Source organism: Panthera onca, chromosome D1, assembly GCF_046562875.1.
Source record: "Panthera onca isolate mPanOnc1 chromosome D1, mPanOnc1 haplotype 2, whole genome shotgun sequence".
NCBI lineage: Eukaryota > Metazoa > Chordata > Mammalia > Carnivora > Felidae > Panthera > Panthera onca.
In genome coordinates this window covers 41,255,887-41,275,060 of record NC_138348.1, presented here as the reverse complement: position 1 = coordinate 41,275,060, position 19,174 = coordinate 41,255,887, and the positions used below count along the sequence as shown (strand labels likewise).

Sequence of the window (19,174 nt, the reverse complement as noted above, 5' to 3'; positions counted from 1 at the left end):
ACACACACACACACACTATTCGGCTACAAACAAGCGGTAATCTAGTAAAAAAGCACATGCTCCAGAGTCAGATAATCTAGTTCAAATAGTCCCACCAAATGTCAGTTTTAAAATCTTACAAGATGTTTACTTTTCTAAGCTTCATCTGTGAAACAGGATTGTGTGTTACAGTGTAAGTGTATATAAGATACAAGCACAGGAGTATGCAGAAGAGTGCGTAAGAGCTTTGTGAGACAGCGTATGTAAGAGCTTAGTCTGGCTCCTGCTACGTATGTGGTAAATTCCCTGAGAAGGAAGGATATCACTGGCACATGTGATGGTCACATCACCCTGGTTCTGCTTCAGGAATGAAGACCGAACCCTCTATGCTTCAACACACACCCAACAAGACGATAAGCAGGGACCATGACCTGTGTCCTCGAGCCCCAGTCACAGGGCCCAGCTTTACAAAGCGTACACAGGAAGAGTATTTTCACTAGTATATGTCTGTGGCATTGGCTTAAGAAGAGAGGAGCAAGATGACAAAGAGGGCCATATGGGAAGCAAGGCGAAATACCAGAAAGAGCCCTGAAGTGAGTCAGAAACAAACATGCTGAGCACCTACTCTGTGCCAAGAGCTTTTCCAGAAACCACACAATTCACTCCAGTGACAAGCATTTACAGAAGCTATTATCTTGATCTTCAAAGATGAAGAACCCACAGTTCAGAGAGGGTGGCAACTTACCCCTGGTCACACAGATATTAAGGAGCAGAGGTGGAATTGGAACCCATGGCTTCCTAACTCCAACACCTCAGGCTCCTTACGCTATCTTACGGTGCCTGGGGCAAATCTGGCAACCTTTCTAAGACTCCCTGTCCTCACCTGCATGATAGGGACTGAACCTCCCCCTGAAAAACCTCCAAGCAGCTGCAAGAATGAAAACAGGTGAATTGGAGACCTTTGGGCACTGTGAGCCATGAACACACAAAAGAGTCACTCACGTCTGCACACATGCCACACGAGGGCTATGCTGTGAGCTTCCTGTCCGTCAGTCTCTTGGCTACGAAAGGAAAAGGACTAGCCACAAGCTGGGCCTAGAGTTGCACCTAAGATAGGGCAGAGTCTGGGCCAAGGAGTCTGATGGGGATCTTGGAGCCACAACACCCGGTCAGAGCAATCAGACATTCAGCGTGCTAAGGGCCAGAAGGTCAGCAGCATCTTTCTTATTTCAAGAAGAGAAGCACAAGCTTACTGAATTAATATCTTACAAAGCCACAAAATCAAACCCATTGCCATTCCTCTATGATTCCTCTGTTGAAGTATATAGAAAATCAATCAAAGAAAGAGGGGAAAAAACAGGCAATTTTAACCCAGGGAAAGAGAAAGTATAGCACAGGAGCTGTATCATGATACATTACTGCTACCGTGCAAGATGAAGTCCCAGCTCCTTGGCTTGTCATTCAAGGCCTCTGTGACCGGGCTGCAGATATCCTGCAGCCTTGTCTCCCACTGCTCTCTGTTCCCTTCCTGATCCCTTCTTTTCCCTTAATTTGCGATGACTTTTCCATGCTCTTGTTCATGCTGATCCCATTCACTGGAATGCCTTTCTCCTCCTACTCATCCTTTAAGACCCACCCACCTTAAACATGATCTCTTCTGAGAAGCGTTCACTTAACGCCATGTTAGGGGCAAGGTGTGAATTTACAGAAGAACAAAACCCAGAAAGTGTCAGAGCTGGAACAGACCTTGAAGATTCTCTTACACAACTCTCTTCTTTTATCCATAAAGGAGGCCCAGAGAAGGAAAGTGGCCTGCCCAAGGTGACAGGAGCTAGTCTTGCACTCAGGTCCCTTGGCCCAGGCCTCTTAATGAATCAATAAATCCATGAATGGCCAAAAGGGCAAACAGAGCATTGCTGAAGCCCTGCCCAGAGAGAGTACTTTGGAATGAATAGTCACAGCTATTCTGCATTAAGGGCTTTAGGTGTATCCACGAGGAAGAGGGAGGAAGAGACCAGCGGAGCAGGGACAGCAGCCATGGGGTAGGTGGTATTTAGGACACAAGGGTAAGCCAAGCCCTGTGGGTGCTAAGGGGCAACACTGTGAGTTGAGTCTAAGCGTTCATAGTGCCACCCAGGCTCAGGAAGCCCATTCCTAAGGAAGGACAGAGTGGGCTCATGTGCCTGACTTCTTGGTCATTGTCGAAGTTGCCCCATGCTGCACGTGTCCCCTAGGTGCAATGCTCTGAGGACAGACAACGGAACGGGCTGGTCTCTGTCCCTGCAGACAAGTACTACCAGCACTAGCTCTGCTGTTGCTTCTTCCTGGCTTCCAAAGTCACCTGCACACTATAAGATTGGTTGGTGCTGCCTGATATGCTAATTAAGCCAAAGCCTGACCCCTGCAGGAAGGTAAAAAGATGAGTAAAAGTGCAGACCTCCGTGAAGTCAACAAATGTCAGTCTGAATCCTGGGCTCCACCTCCCTGGGTCTACAGTTTCCCATCTGAAACATAGGGACAATTCTCATCTGCCTACTTTCTATCTTGCATGATGATGACAAAGTGAAATGATATATGCAAAATGCTCAGAATGCTGCCAGCATGTAGTAGGTGCCCAACTACTGTCTCTTCTCTTTTCTCTGCAAAAAGGCATTATCTATTGTTTTAAAGCCTTTATCTTCTGCTATAATTGTTAGCTTCTGAAGTGTCTTCTTAAATAACCCATAATGGTTCCACACTGTACAATAAAGTCAATGCCACTCAGCATGCCACGGGAGACCTGGTCCTAGCTGACCCTCAGCTGTCCTGATGGTTGGCCACTTGTCCCCCAACCATGATTCACTCTTTAAAGCCTTCCTTCCCTTTGTTCATGTTGGTGTCTCAGCACACAAGGCTCTTTCTCTTCCTCTGCTCAAAACTACCTTCTTCTATGAGGATTCCCAGAATTAATCATTCCTTCCTCTTCACCTTTTCCTCTAGTTCTTATCACTCTCTGCTTGGGATTCATTCAGTATTAAGTACATATTATGTGCCAGACTTAATTCATAGGTTTCCTTCCCACTAAATGTGAGCTCCGTGAGGTAACAAGCATTGGCTGTATTCCTCCACAGCACCCAGAATGCCACGTGGCATATTGTCAGCCACCAGTAAGGGCCGAAGGCAAGGAACGAGGACAATCTGTGTGTAAGAATCAGTCAGTTTTTTTTTTTTAATTTTTTTTTTTTTTAACGTTTATTTATTTTTGAGACAGAGAGAGACAGAGCATGAACGGGGGAGGGTCAGAGAGAGGGAGACACAGAATCTGAAACAGGCTCCAGGCTCTGAGCTGTCAGCACAGAGCCCGACGCGGGGCTCGAACTCACGGACCGCGAGATCCTGACCTGAGCCGAAGTCGGCCGCCCAACCGACTGAGCCACCCAGGTGCCCCAGAATCAGTCAGTTTTTAACAGACATGTGAAGCACTCCCTGCATGCAAGGCAAGCAGTGACAATCTGGTCCATTATGGTTGGTACAACACATAAAAAGCACTCTGGCTACTATATAACCATCCTGTAGGGACTCCATTCGTACTGGTGGCAGAAAAGAGAAGGGAACCCTGCCAAAGTTAAGACTGTAGAAACAGTTCTGAGGACAGACTCTATGGCTTGGGCTAAGTGGTAGCAGTGGAAACAGACAAAAGTGGATGTTCTCAGGATACTTTTAGAGGGAAAGTCAGCAAGACTCCTAAGGGATTAGATGTGAGGCTGAATAAGGAAAGAAGAGGAATCCACGTGGACTCCTAGATTTTTGGGTTAAGTGACTGGCTTGATGGTAATGCCAAATATTGAGAAAAAGATCCAGTAGCGTGGGTCTTGAAAAAGACAAAAGTTCTATTCTGGGCACGTTAAATTGGAGATACTGTTTTAAAACTGATGTGGAGATGTCAAAGGGCAACCTGGATATATAATTTGGTGCTCAGAGGAGAGGTCAGAGCTGAACATAAAAATTGGGAAGTCATCAGCATACAAAAAGTTTTTCAAGCCATGGGACTGGATGAAGTTGACTGGAAAACCTGCAGAGAGAGAAGAGAAGGGGGACTAACACAGAGCCCCGGAGTGCTCAGACCTTCAGGATTCAGGCAGAGAAGGGGGGAAGCCCATGGAGGAGACTAAGGAGAAGCAGCCGCCAATGAAACGGAAGGAACCAGGAGGGCAGGGTATCGTGGACGCCGAGAAAAGTAACTGTTTCAGGAAGGAAGATGAGTAAGTTCCAGGGGTCTGTGGTACAACATTGAGCCTACAGTTAATGATAGTATATTGTACACTTAAGAATCTATTATGAGAGTGACCTCAAATTAAATGTTTGTACCGCAATAACATTTTTAAAATGAATTGATTAATTTTTTTTAAAAAGATGTGCAACGTAATTTATAGACATGAGGACAGACTGGAGTGGTACAGCAGACTTTAGAAACATTTCTCTCATGGAGGTCGTCAGGCCCAGAGAGGGATAGTGACTGGCCAGGATCACACAGGGAGCTGGTGGCAGGCAAAGTGGGACTAGACCATCCATTGCAGAAGGCTGCTCTGGCTCACTCTACCTCTTTGTAATTTCTACCTTGAGCTCACCACCTTTGCCAGGCTCCAAACCCATGAGTATTTGTAAACAAGTACACTGGGTCACAACTGTAGTTTCTGCTACTATAAGCAACATTAGAAGGACTAGAGCATTGTGCTAAAATGTGGCAATCATTCTTGTGCCCAAAAAGGCTGGCATGAGAGATTGAGTAATTTAGCAAGTATGTGAGCCTCTTTGACAGCCTGGCACCCTCACCTGTGGTCTCCTATAGACTGACTCTTGTGGACTGATACAAACTCTGCCTCTTTAGGATTAATAGCAAAGAAACCACCTTTATTGAAAGCTAACAAGCACACCTTGTGATGTGAGGCCATGCCTTGGAAAACAAATGACTGAACAGAAACGTCATTTAAACAATAATCAACGGTCTGTAAAAACATCTCTGTACTAATGGTGAAACATCTCTCTTGAATGCCAAAAGTCTTATCACATTTCTGGCCTGGTAAAGAAGAAAATGCAGGGCTTGGAGCAGCCAGGTGTGAGAGTGGCAATGACTATACCTCACTCCGGAGCTGAGGGAAGACCAACTTAGGACATATGCTGACAAACCATGGAACCAAGGGGCTTCTCTGCCTCAGCAAACAGCCCAGGAGGTCACAGCCATCTAAGCAAGCACCTTGAGAACCAGCTACCAGCTTCAGATTGAGCAGCATGAGCTAGACCCAAGGTCTAGCGCCAGCTTTACCACTGACTAGCTGGCAATCTCGGGTAAGTCACTGCCTCTCATTAGGCCTTAGGGTTACTCTGGGAGCAATGGGACCCAGGAAGGCAGCCAAAGAAAGGGAATTCAATAAATAGTGTTGAGACACTATTGGGTAGCCATCTGGAAAAATAATGAAGTTGAATCCACACTTGACATTGTGTACCAAGATAAATTCCAAATGGATCAAAGACCTACAAGTTAAAAACAAACAAACAAACAAACATAAAAAGTACTAGAATCAGGTGCCTGGCTGGCTCAGTCAGTTGAGTGTCTGACTTCAACTCAGGTCACAATCTCACGGTTCATGGGTTCAGGCCCTGCATCAGGCTCTTGGTGATAGCTTGGAGCTTGGAGCCTGCTTCGGATTCTATGTCTCCCTCTCTCTCTGCCCCTCCCATGCCCACACTCTGTCTCTCTCTCAAAAATAAATAAACATTAAAAAAAATTTGGGGGGGGGGGCACCTGGGTGGCTCAGTCAGTTAAGCATCTGACTTCAGTTCAGGTCATGATCTCATGGCTTGTGAGTTCAAGCCCCGTGTCAGGCTCCGTGCTGACAGCTCAGAGTCTGGAGTCTGCTTCGGATTCCATGTCCCTCTCTCGCTCTGCCCCTCCCTCACTCATGCTATGTCTCTGTCTCTCTCTCTCTCTCTCAAGAATAAATAAAACATTAAAAAAATTTTTTTTAATTTTTTTTAAAGTACTAGAGTAGAATATGAGAAGTTCCTTTATACTCTAGAGTGCAGAGGGCTTCTCTAACTCAGAATCCAGAAGCCAAATAGGAAAAGATTGATAAATGTCAGCTACAGAGAAAGAAAAAGTTGCATGGCAAAAACAACACAAAATAAACAAAAATACCAAAGCAGAAACAAAAAAGAAGCTAAGAAAATATATTTGCAGTCTGAACTCCCAAAGGCCTAACCTCTGTAGTACATAAAAAGTCCTAGAAATTTATTATAAAAAGACCAATAATCTAACTGGAAAAAAAGGGCAAAGGACCCTGAAGCACAGGCAGTACAATGTCCTCCCAAAGTCCTAATTCCTGGAGCCTTGTGAGTGTTACATGTCAAAGGAGAACTGAGGTAGCAGATGAAATTAAATGTGCTAATTAGCTGCCCTCAAGATAGGGAGATTATGCTGGATTATCCAGGGCAGGAGAGGGGGCCTAATGGAATCATGAGGATTTTTAAATGTGGAAGAGAGTGGCAGAAAAGTCAGTGATATGATATGATACAGGAAAGATTCAACCAGCCACTGCTGGCTTTGAGATGGCAGGGGGCCACAGTCCAGAAATGCAGGCAGCCTCCAGAAGCTGGAAGAGGGAAGAAAACACTCCCTCTATACTCCAGAAGATAATGCAGCCTGTTCACACCCTGATTTTAGCCCCGTGAGACCCATTTCAGACTTCTGACCACAAACCCTATGACAATACATTTGTGTTGTTTTAAGCCACTAGTTTTCTGGTAATCTGTTATAGTAGCAATAAAAACTAATACAGGTATGGAGAAACCCTTCATAAAGAAGAAAATACAGGGGCACCTGGTGGCTCAGTCAGTTAAGTGTCCAACTTCGCTCCGGTCATGATGTCGCCGTTCATGGGTTTGAGCCCTGTGTCAGGGTCTGTGCTGACAGCTTGGAGCCTGGAGCCTGCTTTCAATTCTGTGTCTCCCTCTCTCTCTGCCCCTTTCCCACTTTCACTCTGTCTCTCTCTCTCTCAAAAATGAATAAACATTAAAAATAAATAAATAACATTTTTTTTTTAAAAAAGAAGAAAATACAAATAGCTCCTAACTTTCAAAAAGGTGCTCAATCCTCATTCATGATATCCAAAACTAGAGGGATTAGAGAGGTCACAATCATCTTAAAGAAGAACAGAGTTGGAAGACTTAACAATACCAGATATTAGAATTTATTATAAAGCTGCAGTCAAGGTGGTATGGTACTAGCACACATATAGAAAAATAGACTAATGAAAGAGGAGTCCAAAAACAAATTTACACATATAGACAGTTTCTTGATTTACAACAAAGGAGTCTCTAAATTTCAACGGGGAAAGGGTAAACTTCAATAAATGGTTTTGGAGCAGTGTGTGTGTGTGTGTGTGTGTGTGTGTGTGTGTGTGTGTTTTAACTAATTCAAAATGGATTTTAAGCCTAAATGTAAAATGCAAAATAATAAAGTTTCAAGATGCACAGACAGAGAATATTTTCATTTCATGACCTTGGAGTAGACAAAAACGTTTTAATTTTTTTAATGTTTATTTATTTTTGAGAGAGAGAGACAGACAGACAGATGGATAGAGCATGAGTGGGGGAGGGGGAGAGAGGGAGACACAGAATCTGAAGCAGGCTCCAGGCTCTGAGCTGTCAGCCCAGAGCCCAATGCGGGGCTCGAACTCACAAGCCACGAGATCATGACCTGAGCCGAAGTCGGTCACTTAACTGACTGAGCCACCCAGACTCCCCAAAAATACCTCAAACCACTAAACAAAAGACTGATAAGCTGGACTTCATTACAATTAAGGATATCTATGCATCAAAAGACACCATTAAGAAAGCAAAAGAGCAAGCCACTGACTGGGAAAAGATGTTCGCAATATATATATATATATATATATATATATATATATATATATATATCTCAACAAAGGTCTTGAATCTGAAAGATAAAGGATGCCTACAAATCAGTAAGAAAAACATAGGCAAAATCCACTTTAAAGTGTTTACACTTAAGTTTTTGCACTTAACAAAAGAAGCTACCCAAATGGCCTATAAGCATATGAAATGGTGCTACGCATCACTGGTTATCAGAGAAATGCAAATTATAATGACAGTGAGGCTCCACACTACACACTTAGCAGAATGGCCTAAAATCAATAAGACTGAAAATACCTGGCAAGGAGATGGCAGTTGGAACTCCCCTATGTTACTGATGGGCAATATATAATGGGCACTACTACCATGGAAAACTGTTGAGAAGTTATCTACTAATGTTAAGGATAGGATCCAAAAATCCTACTCTCAGTTTTGTACTCAAGAGAAATCAATGTGCATGTTCACCAAAAGATGTGTGTAAGAATGTTCATTGCAGCCTTATTCACAATCCTCAAACTGGAAGCAACCCAAATCTTCAACAGTTAAATGGATCAAGTTGTGGTGTATTCATACAGTGGACTATTACCAATAAAAAAGAATGACAAGATAGAAGACGCAATGTGTTGGGCAAAGAGGCTGGACACAAAAGAGTACACAGTGCATAACACCATTAATATGAAGTTCAACCACAGGCAAAACTCATTTCTAGAGTCAGAAGTTGTAATAGTAGTTAACTCTCGGGGTGGGGTATTGACTGAGAAGGGATACTTTCTGGGGTGCTGGAAATGTTCTGTATTTTGTACTGGGTGGTGGTTTCCTAGGTATACACATATGAAAAACTCACCAAACTGAAACTTTAAGATATGTACACTTTACTGTACTTCAATTTAAAAAGTAAAAAAAGACAAAAACCACCTTCAGTAGTTTTTCACTTATCAGATTGGCAAAAATCCTGACGTTTCTTTCTTTTTTTTTTTTTTAATGTTTATTTATTTTGGGGAGGGGGTGAGTGTAAGCAGGGGAGGGGCAGAGAAAGAGGGAGAGAGAGAGAATCCCAAGCAGGCTCCACACTGTCAGCGGAGAGCCCAACATTGGGTTTGATCTCAGGAACCATGAGACCATGACCTGAGCTGAAGTCAAAAGTCGGCTTAACTGAGTTACCCAGGTACCCCAATCCCGAAGTTTCTTAACATACTATTAGGGGGGCTGTAGAAACAGGTACTCATACAGTGCTAGTGGGAGTGAAAAATGGTATAATTCCTATGAAGGTAGTTCCTATCTTGCAAAATAGATATACTTACTCTTTGATACAATAATCTATATTTATACTTCAACATCTCACATATGAAATAATATATATATATATATACACACACACACAAGGTTATTCACTACATTATTACTTAGAATAGCAAAAAGACTGGAGATGATCTACATGCCCATCAATAGGGCAAGGGTTGAACAAATCATGGTGCATAGGTATACTGGAATATTATGTACCTGTAATAACAAAGTAGGAAGGCTTTACACTGATATGTAGACTTCCTGGATAAACTGTTGAAATTAAAAATAAGACACTAATAAGTGTGTATAATATACTGCCGTTTATGTAAAAGGGGAGATAAAAAGATATCTTAGCATTTACTTAATATATTCAAAAAGAAACCAGAAAAATACAGAAGAAACTAATAATAGGCATTAACTGCACATGTGGTAGAAGGATTTTGGGGTGTTGGACAAATGGGGGACAGGGTAGGAGGGAAGTTTTTCATTTTAAATCTTTTTATGCCTTTTAAGTTTGAATCATGTACATGTATTAATTATTCAAAAATTAAATAAGTGAAGTAATTTTTTTAAGAGGTAAGGGACAATGAGAAGGGGAAGAAGAATCCTAAAAGGGGCGGTTTTCCAAAACAATGTCATCAACTTCACAATTCTCTCTGGTTCTTATACGGAGAACTGCTGGATCTGAAGAAGACATTTAAATTTTTTTTTAACGTTTATTATTTTTGAGACAGAGAGAGACAGAGCATGAACGGGAGAGGGTCACAGAGAGAGGGAGACATAGAATCTGAAACAGGCTCCAGGCTCTGAACTGTCAGCACAGAGCCCGACGCGGGGCTCGAACCCACGGACCGTGAGATCATGACCTGAGCCGAAGTCGGACGCTTAACCGACCAAGCCACCCAGGCGCCCCTGAAGAAGACATTTAGTCTGGAAGACAGAAGAAGTTACTGCTAACATGAAGGGGAACTAAATACTGAAATGAAGAGATGACATCATCTTATCTGGTGGCCTTAAAAATAGGCTGGACTGTCACTGGTCTGCAGGAAAGCAGCATCGGGTAGTGGACCACAGGCTCTGAAGTTAGAAGCCCTGGTTAAAGACCTGACATGCAGATTCCTCCCAACAAACTGCTCAGCCTACACTTCCCTTCCCGCATCTAGAAAATGGGGTTAACAGTAGTGCCAACTCATCCATTTGGTATTAGGATTAAATGAGATAATATAAAGCACTTCTGCTTTGCCAATCACACTGTGCATAGTACCATACAGGCTTTTACTTGCCTCTAAGGTCTCTGCAATGCCCTCGGGCTTGGAAGTATTGCCTCTCAGAGGAAGAGCTAGTGTCAAAAAAGATTTAGTTCTCACTATTAAATTCTTACACGACCCTGTTTGATGGGTTTCAAGCCAAGGTCAGACACTGTGCCACACATATTACAAAGATACAAAGGTTCAATAATTGGAAATTATCAGTGAAATGAAGAGAATAAAAGATCCTTACATAGATTATAGCTCCAATTTGGTAGAAGATCTGGCTTTGCTTGGAGGAGGAGGAGGAGGAGGAGGAGGAGGAGGAGGACACATGACACTTTCCTGCCAAATATCTAACCCTTTAACAATGCCTGTCTGGCAGGCCTGAATGCTCCAGGAGAAGGCCACCAATAATAAAAAAAATGTTTTCCAAAGGTCTGTGTGGAGCGGGGAGAGAGGAAATGCAGTCAGCTCTTTTTTCTCTGCAGGAAGGGAAGGCTGAACAACTGCACATCAGGAGAGAAGGCAAACAAATTGCCCATTCAAGCCAAAATAAGCTGCTCAGAGGGGAAGCAAAACAGCTGGAGCCAATTCAGCCAGACATAGAGGTGAGGGCCCCAAAGACACAGCTGGCCTGGGAGCCAGCCTCTGGTAGGCAGGGATCTTTCTGGGCAAGTGGTGGTCAAATGCCCTCATGTCACTCCTGCTGACCTCAGTCTATGCCCACGAATGGGAGCCAGCCAGCCAGCTCTGTCAGATATGGAGGGAAATCCTAGGTGGGAAGGAAGGAAGGACTAGTGAACCTGCCAAACGAGCGAGCACCTGCTGAGCACCTGTTATGTGGCAGGCACTAAGCAGCCACCTGACGTACCTGTGCCATTTGGAAGAACAATTTTAGGGGTAGGTAGATTTTACAGCTGAGGAATCAGACTCACTGAGGTGGACTGACTGGGCAAGGCACACGGTTAGAAGTGGCCACGCCAGCTGTGGCCAATGGCCTCAGCTCTCTCTTTCCTGATTGTCACCTGAGATTCTCGATCCCTGGCTTTCTTTTTCTAAAGCAGGAACTCACACCACTTCACCATCCTGTCTAGCCATGGTGATACCTGGTGGCAAACCGAGAATATGTCAAGAGAAGCCTCATTGGAAAACAAAGGAAAGAACCAGACCAAACTGCAGAAGAAGGGGGAAAAAGAAACCTGGAAGCAAGTGAAGTAGCAGAGTGGAATTATTTTGATTCCCTAAGAAAGCGGAAATGTGGCTGCTGCGGGGTTTGCTTCAGGCTGGAACATGGCAGGTTCTGAATCCCCGTCTGGGGCAGCAGACAGCAGAATCCTGATCTGGAACAAATCTGGGCTAGCACTGTTTCTAGGGCTGTTGGGATTTCCAGATCCCCCAGATTGGGGTCCCCAGGCTCCAATTTACAAATCCCTTCTGCAGCTATGGTGAGATCCTGCATTGGTCCCTGAAGGGTGAGGAAGATGCTTCCCTCTCTAGCTTTTGAGGTTCCCATCCTGAGCCTCAGGCCTCCTTATACCCATCTTACAATTACTTCCTTCCTTGAAGTCTTAATATATGATGATGACAATGATTATGGTAATAATACCAGCTCACATTTACTGAGCTTCTACTTTTGTGCCAGGCACTGTTAGCACTCTACATAACAACTATGAGGCCAATAATATTATATGAGGCGATCAAGGCACATCAAGGCATATCAAATGAGGCGATCAAGGCACCGAGGGGTTAAGCCACTTAGAGAAGGTTACCTGGCTCATAGGTGTAGGAGCCAGAATTTGAGTCCAAGCAATCTGGCCCTGGTGTCTGTGCTCTTCTTAACCACCACTCATAATGCATCAGGTCCTAGGATATGAGAGTCAAAAGAGCAGTCTTGGAAGACAAGCAGACAGCTTTACTATTTATTGCTACTTGTCCCTGGACAACCTGTTTATCCTGTATAAAATGGGTACAACAAATATACTTTGTGGAGTGTCCATTCTAAGAGCAGATCCTGAGTCATGTCCTTCCATCAGGCTCTATTTCACCTCCCCTTCTGGTCTGTCTATTGCACATTCACTACACATCAAAGCTGTTTCTACACTTGGGGCAAGTTTGGCTTCCTTATACTCTGTTCCAGTCTATTCTATAACTGTTTTGTGCCTATCACATGGGAGACTTAGCACCAGGCGCAGAGAGCCCAGATCTCGGGGAATGAGACTGAAGGCAGAGAAATCCATCTGAAGTCGGCAATGGCAGAAGGGCCGAGGGGAGGAGCTGGCTGTGAGAACCAGGCTTTAAGCCCATAGGAACTCTCCTCCTCCAGCTTGTCTCCCTCTTTTCTGGCCTTCTGCCAAGGCTAACAGGCACTTCTTGTCACTTCCTACAGCACAGCCTGAGCCCTGCAGGGCACCCATGGAGGGCCCCATTCTTCCAGTGGTGGGGAGCCTCTGCTCCCAGCTCACACACAGGCAGGTAAATATGCCTAGAGCCCTGTGACTGGGCCCACCTTTTCTGATTCTGCAACCGTTCATTTAACAGACTGTGAGCCAGGACCAGGGCACTGAGGACAAAACAGAAAAATACAGGTTTACCCCCCAAGAGCTCACCGGCACACCTGCTCTCCGCTGCCTCTGATGTTCTCCTCACCTGGGTAACGCCGGACACCTTTCCAGAATGTTATCATTCCTCTCTCCCAAGTAACAATTACTTCATTAGCACGGTTACACTAACAAGCCATTCTCCCCTCTCCCCACCCGGACCAAGAGAAATGAGAAACAAACAGAATTATCCACACATACACATTTCTCTCATACCCACTATAGACCAGGTACCTCACATACACCAATCCCCACAGCAATCCTGCAAAATGGGAATTATTCCCATTACTCAGATGAGGGGGGGAAATGGGGGCTCACAAAGAGATGCAACCAGTGTGAAGCAAGGCTCTCTGCCCGCAGAGTCTATGCTCTTTCTACAACCCAGGCTGCCTCTCTCAGCTCAGCCTGCCGCCCTGCGAGCTCTGGCCCCGCCTTCATCTGGATTGTGTTCTTTCTCATAGTTAGATTCCCTACAATCTTCTTGTTTGTGCTGGTCCCAGAGGGAGCCAACGTCTCCCCCAGTGCAGTGACAACAGCAGCAGCAGCAGCATCCTAGGCACCACCTCTGATTCTCTGAGTAGCTTGTCTTAATTACACCCAGGCTGGAGCAGTTCCGGAATAGAGTATGTGGTGCTGCTGCGAAGCATGCAGGTTTGCTGTTACATTTTCTCGCTCCTTCTCTGACTCCAGCCCAGTTTACTCCCCACCCCCCTCTGCTGGCTGGCAGCCTACTTCCTCAGCTGTCCTTGGTTCTGCCTCCTTGCACATCACGTTTGGGCCTACAAAGTAGTGCTTCAAACTGCTGCCACTGCAGGCGGCTGAGCCAGTCTCAGCTCAATTCAGAAAACAGAGCCCGAGTCTCTGCCGGGTACCAGGCACTGCTCTGGGTACTGCAAACAGGCAGAAAACAAAAGGAAAATGCAGGGGCCTTGCCCTTCAGAAGCCGAGTCAGAGGCTGGGAGAGAAGTAGCCAGAAACAGAAATCACCAACAGAAGGCTAGCAGTGATGGGTTTGTAATAGGATCCGAAAATATCAGAGCAGGAGGGAACCTTGATTTTCTGTTTTAACCCCTCCATTTTACAGATGGAGAGCTAGAGCCCAGAGGAGGGCAATTACAAAAAATATCAGATAATAACAGTGAACACTGCTAAAACCCTCACTAGGAGCCAAGCGCCATTCTATGTGCTTTATATATATTGACTCCTGGAACCCTCACAACAAACCCTAGGAGGTACGCGCTACTGTCCTCCCACAGAGGGGTTAAGTGCCTTGTCCAAGTTCACACGGCTAGGAAGTGGAAGCCTGTATTGAACTCAGACAGTCAGGCCCCACACTGGTGTCTCTTTAACGCTCTGTGAGATGAGACTAGTCTACCTATAGAAGTAATGAGAAAGCTTCTTAAAGGAATTACTCATAGGCCTAATTATAAAAACAGTGAACCCTGGTTATCCAGAGTCAATTAAGAGGAAACCTCAATTAATCAGAAGCTTGGCTTCATCTGGGAGTACCTGAGTGCCACAAAATACAAGGCAGTTAGGGTAGTGAGCAGAGCCCTATATCTCCAAAGAAAGAGGAAAGAACTTGGAGTAAGGGATTTATTCAAAGAAACAAGAGCAGCCCAATCTTCTTCCTCTTTCATGTCTGGCTTTCTACACATGCTGTCCTCATAGTGTATAAAATCTTTAATATCCTCAAATGCCACTCCCTGGGGGAGGGGAGCCAGCTCAGGTACCTTAAAAAGACGCTCAATGATATGGATAGAAATTTTTAGAAAAGGGGCTTCTAGCCCCATGTCAGGCTCTGTGCTAACAGCACAGAGTCTGCTTGGGATTCCCTCTCTCCTTCTCCCCCACTCATTCTCTCTCTCTCTCTCTCTCAAAAGAAGTAAACATTTTTAAAAAGAAAAGAAAAGGGGCTTCTAGTAAAGCCTTGGTCAACCAAAGACTTCCATTTCCCAGCATGTCCCCCAACATACGTGCACACACACACACACACCCTGGCCTTGGGTTAACTGAAAGTCTTCTCTAACTCTCCCACAGGACTTTCAGATCACAGTTAGCAGGCTACTCATTACTTACCAATCACTGCCAGATTATGCTCTGAACCACAAGAGACCTGTAAAAAGAAAAAAAATAAGTTATATTAGAGAAAGAAAATTCCTTGTTCAAGGAAAGATGTTTGACTTCTTCTCATCTGCTATTTGTCCCTTTCTCCCCCTAGCCCCACAAAGAACACGACATGTACTCTCATACCTCCTGGCCTTTGCACGTGTGGTTCTTCTGTCTGGAATGCCCTCTCCTCGACTGTCTACCTAGAAAACTTCCACTCATCCTTTAAAGTCTCAACGTGTCCACTGAGACTCCTTTGCTTCTAGGCCGACTCAACACTCCTTTCCTTATGCAACTTGTATGTACCCCACTGTAGCAATTCTCTTGTTGCCTTTTACATTTTTTTCTGGCTCTTCGCTAGACTGCATGCATTTTGAGAACAGGGCTGAGTCTCAGTTAACTGTCTGGGTCTGGGACTCAGTTAATATCTGCCAAATGAGAGAGTGAATGCAAAAACCAAGCACATAAAAGAAAACATACCCAATACATAAAAGAACAAAGAATCATTTGGGGTTCAGAATCTAGTGTTTTCACCAAGTGAGCAGCGCTTCTTGCCTTTCAGTCTCCACATGTCCCAACTGCTACCAGAAGGAAGTAAGCGGGAATATAAAAGCATAAGTGGTTCCCCAGGTACTAATTAAAAGAAACTCTGGACTCCGGAGAAGGATCCTGTGACCTTTATCGGGATGCTCACTTCAGTTCCTAGCAAGAGGAAGGCTTCAGGTCCCCATGGAATGTCAATGCTGGAAGGGCCCTGGAGATCATCTAGTCCAATCTCTCTATGTTGCAAGGAGAAAACACAGGCTTGGGAAGAGGAAACAATTTGCCGTGGGTGCCAGAGCAAGTGTGCATCGAAACAAGGACTAGAGCATCTCTGATTCTTCGGAGCTTCAGGCAAGTTCCTTTCTTGATGCTGTAGCTTCTCACCCCTTCCCAGTGAAAACCACTTGGAAGTGATATTCAAAGGTCATTAGCACAGGCCCCTGACAGTCAAGGTAACAGGATGAAAAGGCATTTGAGCGTTGGAGGCCTAATAACACACTGGTAGGTGAGAAAGGTCAGCAAAGTTTCTGAGACTTTTGTCTTTGTAAAAGCTGTGTGTTCCAGATCACAGCTTCCACAGGAAACAGAGATACCCGCTCTTACGTGGACTCCCTGATAGTATCTGGCAAAGAACCACCTGCATATTTCGTCCCAGTATTTCCAGGTGTCTAGTCTCTGAGCTCCCTTGGGGGCAGGCTCAGTGTCCAGCTGAGGGGTTCCACCATGTGTCGCCCAGGGCCATACATACAGCACAAGTTCATTATGTGCTTTCTGGTTACACTGAGGCTGGGTGCCTAGGTTCTGCCATAGGAAGCTGCTTAGATTGAAGAATTGGGAAAAACTTACGTGTCTAACAATAGGGGAATGCTTATGTAAATTATGGTGGAGCCCTCTGATGGACTACTATGCAGCTTTGAAAAATAATGCTTACAGTAAAGAAACATGCTCATGATATCCTATGAACTGAAAAATTACACAAAAATTGTGTCTCAACTCTACAATAAAATGTGAGTGAAAGACCGAAAGAAACTACATCAAAAGTTAACAGTGATAGCCTCAGGGCTAGGAATGAGGTATGCACTGTAAGGATGGTTTTTCCTTTTGCTTTTTCTACGCTGTCTGAATTTTATACGGTAATCTTATAATCAGAAAACAATGATTAAAAATATAGAAAATAAACATAATGCAGCTCCTACTACGGAGGTGAAAATAATAAATAAATATGGCTATAAAATAAATATGTTATAAAATCTGGTATCTTCTGAAGTTGTGGGGGAAAAGGATTTAAAGGACATAATAACTAAATAATAATGGTAGCTGCATTGTGATGGTAGGATTATAAGACAGTTACTCCTATTCTCTGTTTCTCAAATAGTCTTGAACTGTGATGGTAGTAGTCGCGGTGGGGGGAGCAACAAGTGCAGGAATTAAAGTCACCATATACAGAGGATATACAAAAGCCAAGCACCTGGGGTGCCTGGGTGGCTCAGTCGGTTAAGCGTCCGACTTCAGCTCAGGTCATGATCTCACAGTTCGTGAGTTCGAGCCCCGCGTCGGGCTCTGTGCTGACAGCTCAGAGCCTGGAGCCTGCTTCGGATTCTGTGTCTCCCTCTCTCTCTGCCCCTCCCCTGCTTATGCTCTGTCTCTCTCTGTCTCAAAAATAAATAAAAACATTAAAAAAAAATTTTTTTTAAAAAAGCCAAGCATCATGCCAAGGCACTCTGCAAATGTAACCTTATCTTAATCATCACAACAGTCCCTTCAGGGAAGCTTGACTGTGCTTATTTTAGAGACAAGAACACTGAGGCCCATACACATTAAATAACTTTCATACCTAGCAAGGTGGCAGTGGCAGAACTAAAACCCAGGACTGCCTGGTCTCCAAGCTTATGTTCTGTACTGCTAAATGTTACTTTTGTTTTAAAAAAATAAAGCTATTTCATTTTACAAAATGCATACAGAGAAAGGGGCTGCCTCTGACTGCCAGGGCTCACCCTGGGGCTGCGGGCTGCAGAGCTGACCAACCTGGAGGACCAGGGGCTTCCAGAAACAAGCCAGTGACAAATGCCAGTATCAGGTAGCAGATGCTGCTCTGAATTAATGAGCAAGACACTGATGAATGGATTTTGTCAAGGCAATGTAGAGCTTGAAACTCAAAGCACCCCACTGCTTCTTGCTGTACGTGCAATGGCATAGAGGTCAGGAGACCGAACACCACAGGCCACAAAATCCCAGTGCTATACTCCTTCAACAAGATTGTATCAATGACCATTTGCTTCATATTGCTCCTGTCAGCATATACCCAACCACCCAGCTGCAGGCAGCTTTCTAGAAGACTCTGTTAACAATGGCAGCATGCCCAGGAGGAAGAGGTTCAGAGCCAGGAAACCAGGTGAGTCCTAGGTCCTCTCCTTTTTGGCCCTGAGACCTTTGGCAAGATGTTTAACTGCTCAGGCCTCAGTGTTCTCGGGTGTAACAGGTAGATAATAGCGTCAACCCGCCTGCCTCACAAAACTGCCGGAGGACAAATGAGACACTCCATCGCCTCACAGGCATTTGTCTCACCTTTCTTACATATGAATCTGAATGTCATGCCTCTATATAAAGCCCTTCACAAGCTCCCAGCAGTGGCTTGCAAGCCCACAATGAGTAGTCCCCTGTTTAGCTCTCTGGCCTCACTTCTCTCTGCTACTCATGAACCCTCAACCCCAAATAACATATTCCTTTTTTTTCCCATTCACACTACAGTACATTTTTTCTAAGAATATGAGGCAATTTCAGGCTTTTACGAGTGCTTTTTTCCTTGACTTGAATCTCCTCTCTCCCACTGTCTACCTAGCTAAATCCTTTAAGACTGCCCAAACATCACCTCCTGGTAAAGACTTCCCTGAGTCTCAAGGCTGCTCCACCCCACCTACTCCCACAGCACTTATCACAGCCTTATCACATATGAGATGTCTATTTATGAAGTGTGTGTGTGTTAAGCACCTCTGTTGCTCAGACATCCAGCAGAGTGCCTCCCCAGTAATGTCTCTGTCACACAGCCCAAGTATAGAAGGCGTGAAGCTGGAGGGGGAAAGGGGTAAAAAGATGAGGGACCCAGAGAAGTTAGGTGATCTCAAGACAAATGAGTAGGGGTGTGGTCACCCCGGTCCAACTGGAGACAAGCACTGAGATGCACAGTGAGGCAGGAAGGGAACAGCACTACAGGAGCACAGTGTACAGGTGACAGGAGCATGAAGAGTAGAGTAGAATTGTTTCAGGAACTCCAGCATGGCAAAGTGCAGTAGAGCAGCAAAGGAGGTCAGCCCCGGGAGACGGAGTCCCGCTACAGAGAGAGTAGGTTCCGGGTTGCTGATCGGGGACTTCAGGCAAAGGGGGCACACCTCCACACAGGTGAGGGGAACAAAAGTGGCTGTGGAAACCTGTCATGACTCAGTGCTGCTCAAGCGTGAAAGGGGTCTGCTCTGTTCAGGCACCTCAGCCACAGGAGGCAGGAGT

The 19,174-nt window shown here is 44.8% G+C and overlaps 1 protein-coding gene across 1 annotated transcript in view; it reads right to left on the bottom strand.

Annotated features, from left to right (window-relative positions):
• Nucleotides 1-19,174, bottom strand: part of SERGEF (secretion regulating guanine nucleotide exchange factor) — a 234,590-nt gene that overhangs the window by 75,003 nt on the left and 140,413 nt on the right. Inside the window, 1 exon segment of the mRNA XM_060606158.3 lies at nucleotides 15,101-15,137. Within this exon segment, the coding sequence (XP_060462141.3) occupies nucleotides 15,101-15,137 (37 nt within the window).